A 7,325-nucleotide genomic window follows, 5' to 3' on the forward strand; every position below is an offset into this window, starting at 1 on the left:
GGTGCCTCACAAGAGGTTATTGCAGAAGGTCAGGGGGCATGGAGTTGGGGGTAAGGTGTTAGCATGGATAGAGGATTGGCTGTCAAATAGGAGGCAGAGAGTGGGGTCAATGGGTGCTATTCGGATTGGCGGTTGGTGACTAGTGGAGTGCCCCAGGGGTCAGTGCTGGGGCCTCAGCTATTCACCATTTATATAGATGATCTGGAGGAGGGAACCGAGTGTATGGTGTCGAAATTTGCTGATGACACCAAGATTGGTGGAATGGCAAATTGTGTGGAGGGTGTGGAGAGTCTGCAGAAGGATCTAGATAGGCTGGGCGAATGGGCCAGGAACTGGCAAATGGAATTTAATGTTGGCAAATGTGAGGTTGTCCACTTTGGTAGGAATAATGGTAGGAAGGACTATTACTTACAAGGACACCTCGGGGTCCTTGTGCATGAGTCACAAAAACCCAGCTTGCAGGTGCAGCAGGTGGTCAGGAAGGCGAATGGGATGCTGGCCTTCATAGCGAGGGGGATTGAATATAAAAGTAGGGAGGTCTTGCTGCAGCTGTATAGGGCACTGGTGAGGCCGCAGCTGGAGTACTGTGTGCAGTTTTGGTCGCCGCACTTACGCAAGGGAGTGCAAAGGAGGTTTACTAGGCTGATTCCGGAGTTGAGGGGGTTGAACTATGAGGAGAGGCTGAATAAACTAGGCTTGTACTTGTTAGAGTTTAGAAGAATGAGGGGAGATCTCACTGAGACGTATAAGATGTTGAATGGAATGGATAGGATAGAGGTGGAGAGGCTCTTCCCGCTCAAAAAGGACAGTAGGACTAGAGGGCACAGCCTCAAGATAAAGGGGGGGGGGGGAGCGGTTTAGAACGGAGTTGAGGAGGAACTTCTTCACTCAAAGGGTGGTGAATCTCTGGAATTCTCTGCCCGTTGCGGTGGTGGAGGCTGCCTCGCTCAATATTTTTAAGACGCGGGTTGATAGGTTTTTGGTAGGCAAGGGGATTAAGGGTTATGGGGAGAGGGCGGGAATGTGGAACTGAGCCACGACAGATCAGCCATGATCTTATTGAATGGCGGGGCAGGCTCGAGGGGCTAGATGGCCTACTCCTGCTCCTATTTCTTATGTTCTTATGTACTTTTCACTGTATGTTATTACATGTGACAATAATAAATCAAATGTTTACCAATCTCAAACTCAGCTCCTTTGAGCCATATCAAAAATACCAGTTGTAATTAACGATTTGCAATGTGTGTCACAGATGTAAATTGAAGCTTGCATTGGCTCAGTGAAGCGTACTGTTTGCAGAAGTGGGAGTACCAAAGATACAGAGAAACTGCTCACCTGGTAATCCAGCATGCTTAAAGTTGGGAAACATTGCAGAATGCGAGGTTCAAAAAAGTATGGAAAAATCCAAAACATTGGCAACTCTTCGTCATCAACTGAATGAAAACAAAACATAATGAGAAGGCATTAAAGTGCCAACTTTCTTAGAATAAGCACAAAATAAGAAATAGCCATTCACCTAAATCACTGCAAGTTCTGCCCTTTTTTTTGAAAGGAGCCTTCTCTGGTCTTGCTACCTGTTGGCTCCTTTCCATAAAGCATTTCCTAAAGGTGTAGATATCAAATAAAATGAAAATGGAAGCAGAAGTGATGGTAGCTACCACGTATACTGGCAGTCAATATGCCTAGTGTGTGATGTTGAGTTGTAATATCCTCATGCATCTCAGTGGTCTGACTTAGATGAGCAAATTATGAAGAAAAGTGGCATTCCTTAAATATAGGAGATTGAAGGACAATTTGATAGAGGTTAAAATGTTACGTGGATCAGTCCTTTGAAGGGTTAAAAACCAGGCAGGGGAAGAACAAAACTTATTTTTTTAAACTAAGCAAGTTGTGGTGATCTGGAATATACTATCTGAGACCTTCAAAAGATAACTAACTGCTTGAAAATGAAAAAATCTTCAAGGTTATGGGATCAGAGCAGAGAGTGAGATACTTAGTAGCTCTTTCACTATCTATCCACAAGGATTCAAAACAGGTAGACTGTCTTGGCCACATAGGGATCAAAGTATTCGGATTAACTCAGGTTGTGCTAAACTACTTACAGGGGATTCCACGACATATCCACAAACAAGGCTTTGTAACGCTCAAATTAATAAAAAAAAAACTACCTGCTTTTAAACTTGTGTTGAACTTATTCTAATCCCAAAAGGTAAGTACTCAGCGGCTTGCACACACCATTTAAACTGTTAAATTATACTATCTGGTGGCAGACTCAAAACAAAACCATATCAATATCAAGAAGGAAGCAAGCAAGACTGGGAAGTGTGAATGGCTGACAAGGTGGCTCATAGCTTCCAAAAATGAGTGCAAAAACAATGTCAGTCAACAAACCAGCTAACTGATCCGAACCAACATCAGATTGAGACCTCTTCAGATCAGCATGAATTGACAGTTATTCTCCTCTTCTACCCAATTATTTTTCCCATGCTCATTGTCTCATTCATTTTTTGCCATTATATTTGAGAATTACATCATAAGAACATTATGGAAAGATATTACTTGTGTATTTAGTTTCCGTACTCAAAGTCATTTTAAAATTTGCACTCAGACCTTTTGATGCACCTTAAATCATGTTCACACCCTACCTTATGATATTGGGAAGGGTTTAAAGCAAATTGACAGGGATGTGGGAACCAGGAGGCAATATCAGAGAGGAATGCTAAGGTGCACAGAATACCGGGAAAGAAAGATAGCTCTAGAGTAGGGAATGATAAATTATTAAGTGCATTCAGAGTAAGGGAGAAAGTAATAAAATCTGAATCAGAGTTATAGCGCGTGTATGTGAATGCACAACGCATGGTAAGATTGGTGAGTTACAGACAGGTTGCCATGTGGAAATATGATGTTGCAGTTATAACAGAGACTTGGCTCAAAGAACGGCAGGCCTGGGTGTTAAATACTCCTGCATGCAAGGTGCTTAGTAAAGAAAAAGGGAAGAAAAGGGGGAGGGATAGCGGTATTGATTGAGTATTGCAATACTGGAATCACAGGAAGTCCCAGAATCTATTTGGCTGGAGCTAAGGAAAATAAAAGATGCAATTATATCACTGAGTGCAGCCTATAGGGTACCAACCAGGGGAAAGAAGTAGAGGAACAAATCTGGAAGGAAATTACAGAGATGCAAAAATTGTAGTGTAGTTATAATGGGTAACATTAATTATCCAAATATAAAGTAGGATAATAGTAGTGTAAAGAGCAAGAGTTCCTAGAGTGTGTCTAGGAGAACTTTCTGCAGCAGTACGTTGCCAGTAACAACGGGAAAGGAAGCACAGCTCGAGTTGCTTCTTGGGAATAAAGTGGGCCAAATGTCAGTAGGCAAACATTTAGGAGATAGTGATCGCTGTAGTCATCTTAAATGATGAAGTTGCACTTTTCATGCTAAAGATGATGCTACCCAGGTCGTGTTGGAAGAGGAGGTAATTAAAATACTAAAAGGACTTGAAATTGATAGAGGAAGTACTGGCTAGGCTATCTGTATTTGAGGTTGTTATGGCGCCAGAAACAGATGGGATGCATCCAATAATAGTGCACGAAGAGAGTGAAAATTGTGGAGGCAATAGCCACAGTCTTCCTTAGAAGTGGGGGTGGTGTTAGAGGACTGAAGAGCTGCTAATGTTACAAATTATTCAAACAAAATAAGTCAAATAACTCAGGCCAGACAATTTAACTTTAATGTTGCAGAAGGTATTTGGAATGGAGATGGAGAGAAGGACACCAAATTGAACATGCTCCTTTAACATATTAATCAATTAAGTGCTCTTCTGGAGTTCAGGCTCACTAAATTCTTAATGTTTCTATATTCCCAAGTAAAAAACATTCCTCCACCATACACGAATACAGGTTGTAATGAGATTTCATACTTCCAGTCCGTGAAGACTTCCATACACCAACAATCTTTCTGAAGCTGTGGGCGAGAGCCTCCACTAAGCCGCCGAAAGGTGGATCAGTCACCATGATAACAGACTCGCCCTTGTCTTGACACAAGAATGTTTGAAATACTTCAAAGGCAGACTGTGAGAAGTTAATTAAGTAAATTAGTGTGCAGGCACATATGTAATTTTCAAACAGGTTTGGACAGTTTTACTAACAACTACATTTTTAAAAACAATACATGAAACAAATATTAAAAACATTAGTACTTTGAAACACAATAGTCCAAGCTCAATCATCTTCAGCTGTTTCATCAATGACCTTCCTTCTGTTTTAAGGTCAAAAGTGAGAATGTTCACTGATGATTGCACAATAATCAGCACCATTCAAGGGAGCATCATGAAATAATTAACAATTGTTATACCCATTGTCACATGTCTAAATGCAGCAAGACCTGGATTATATCCAGGCTTGGACTGGAAGTGGCAACATTCATGCCAGGCATGACATGTCAAAGAGAGAATCTAACCATCATCCATGACATTCAATGGCATTATCACTACTGAATTCCCCACTATCAACACCTTGGGGATTACCATTGACCAGAAACTGACTAGACCAACCATATACCAATAGTGGCAACAACAGTAGGTCAGGGGCTAGGAATATTGCGGTGAGTATTTGAGCTCCTGACTCCCCAAAGCCTGTGCACTATAAGGCACACAGGGATTTGTTTTGTGGAATGCTTTCCCCTTACCTAGATGACTCCAGCTCCAACAACACTCAAGTAGTTACACCATCCAGGACAAAGCAGCTCACTTCATTGCTACCCCTTTCACAGTCAACCCCTCCTGCACCGATGCACAGTGTGTACTATCTGCAAGATGCACTATAGGAACTGACCAAGGCTCCTCAGACAGCACCTTCCAAACTCACCCAGAAGGACATGAGCGACAGACACATGGGAGCACCTCATCTGAAGTTCCCCTCCAAACCACTCACCATCCTGACTTGGAAACCTATCACCATTCCTTCACTGTCTCAATCAAAATCCTGGAACTCCCTCCCTAACAGCACTAAGTGCACCTACACATGGACTGCAGGGATTTAAGGCTGTAGTCCAACACGACCACAACTTAAGGGCAATTAATGCTGGCTTTGCCCTTAAATGATTTCTTAAATTAGTAAAGAAGCTATAATTTTATGCCTACTGCTTTGCCTTTTAACTGTACAACATCATTAATACATTGTAACAAATGTAATGGGAATAAAATAATAATGATTAAAGGTGTTGAACGGATCCAGATAAAGAACATTTATTTCTGGAAATAATGGAGTGATAAAAATAAAATGGTGCAACCTGCAAATTAAATCACCACATAAAAGATACCCAATCTTTGGTGTTGCTTACAGACAGTTATTTTCAAATTCGCTCCTGGGCATGGCGAAGAGGGTGCATCATGAAATAATTAACAATAATTATTGTACCCACTGTCCCAATTTAATTCAATTCATGTACAGCTGAACTGAGCTGTTTGAATTCTTCCCTGGTTTTGCGAGGAGGCAGAAGGTAATATAACAAAGCAAGGTGGTGACGTGATATAGGACTAGCTTGATCAGCACACTGCTTTATTGCCATCTCTTCAAGTCTCACAACTCTGTTTGGTTGCAACTGTGAGAAAGTAGAGAGAAAAGCGAGAAAGGGATCAGTGCAGTCCTGAGGAATAAGTCAGGAACAGCCACAACTTCAGTAATGTGGAGAGTCTGGAAAAACCAGGATTGTTCTTCTCAGAGCAGAGAAGGTTAACAGGAGATTTAAAGTCATGAAGGGTTTCAACAGAGTAAATAGTTTCCACTTGCAGGGAAACCAGAGCGCAAACATATAAAGAAGTTGACCAAGAATCAGGATGAGTTGAAATCTTTTTTTAAATAGATTATTTGAAGTGCATGAAAAAGATGTTGAAAGCAGTTTCAATGGTAACTTTCAAAAGGGAATTGTATAAATACTTGAACAGGACAAAACTTGCAGGGCTGTAGGGAGGCAGTAAGAGAGCAGAACTAATTGAATAGCACTTTCAAACAGCTAACACTGGCACAATCAGCCAAATGTTATATGATTCAACAAGCACATGGAAAGATCCAGCTGGATCCAAAATAATGTTGAGTAGGTGACAAAGCCTAACTAGGACTATTAAATAATGAAGCAGCAAGGTGGAACAAAACTTCCTTTGAAATTTGTACTGCATTAACAAATTAGTTGTGCAATGCAGCAGAATAATAGAGGCACAACAACACTGAATTGAAGATGATGCAAAAAGTAGGAGCATGCATCGAAAGGTTAAACAGTATTGGTGCAATGTGAATTCTGATTATCATAAACAGTTAAACTGATTTGTGATGAAAAATTACAAAGAATAATAAAGAATTTCGAACATGTCATATGATCCAATCTTTGATGTTGGTGTTTATCCCCCACGTAGACTGCAGATCTAATTCAACAAGCCTGCCCTATTTCCATATCTATTTATTTTTCCTTGAGCCAGCTATACAACTTTTTCTTGAACAGTCGCTGCTTCAATCATCAACTCCAGCCATACATTCCATTGCCCCCAAAGCTTCTGGGGGAAAAAAACTGCCCTTTGTCCTAAATCTCTACCATTTAATCTTAATTCCCTATAACTACTTCTATCAAACCACACTGCAATTTCTAACAAAAGCTACCCCACACTTCATCTTATATCAAGTAGTATGTGATTGAACCTGCACTGTATCCTCTGTTTCAGCACCTTTCCTATAGTGCACACAACAGTCCAACTCTTGTCTTACTAAAGCTTTACACAGATTCAATGGTACATCTTCACTTTTTTACTCTGTGTGGGTAGGATTTAGTGCACAGCCCACTGTGGAAATGCCGTTGTCAACAGGGGTTTCTTGTTGGATGCACCCTTTGCTGCCATAAAACCCACGGCAGGGATGCAGCAGCAGCAGGACCAGACAGTTCCAGCCCATATCTTTTGCCATAAAATTGAAAGTCTTGCAAACTTGGATAGCAAATTCTCCTGTTCTCTTCCATTCAATTATTACAAGTAAACAACTATAATTATTACTTTAAACCAAAAAGTGCCACCATTTATCCTTCTAACCAATTTTCAATTCAATTTGCTACCCTAGCCTTAATTCCTTAGTCTTCAATTCTGTCCGGCTATTTCCTGTGTTGTGCTTTACAGAGTTCATAATACGCTACATTGCATTTACTTCAAAAGAGCATAGAGTAACTTCATCACATCGATTGCAGCAGGTTGAATGTGGCTTGCCACTTTTCACTGGGAATTAATGATGAACAATCATGTCATAAAACAAACCGTTTCTCTCCACAGATGCTCTCAGATAAACAA

General features: G+C 40.8%; 1 protein-coding gene across 2 annotated transcripts in view; it reads right to left on the minus strand.

The window, feature by feature from the left end:
- The window catches only part of zcchc4 (zinc finger, CCHC domain containing 4), a 57,445-nt gene that overhangs the window by 18,726 nt on the left and 31,394 nt on the right, over positions 1–7,325 (minus strand). For both annotated transcript variants that reach the window (XM_080189410.1, XM_080189420.1), the window contains 2 exons: positions 3,921–4,071; positions 1,336–1,433 (listed from right to left, as the gene is read on the minus strand). In XM_080189410.1, the coding sequence (XP_080045536.1) occupies positions 1,336–1,433; positions 3,921–4,071 (249 nt within the window). The remainder of the gene's footprint in view (positions 1–1,335; positions 1,434–3,920; positions 4,072–7,325) is intronic.

The sequence above is a fragment of the Carcharhinus amblyrhynchos genome, chromosome 1, assembly GCF_965287045.1.
Source record: "Carcharhinus amblyrhynchos chromosome 1, sCarAmb.v2.hapA, whole genome shotgun sequence".
NCBI lineage: Eukaryota > Metazoa > Chordata > Chondrichthyes > Carcharhiniformes > Carcharhinidae > Carcharhinus > Carcharhinus amblyrhynchos.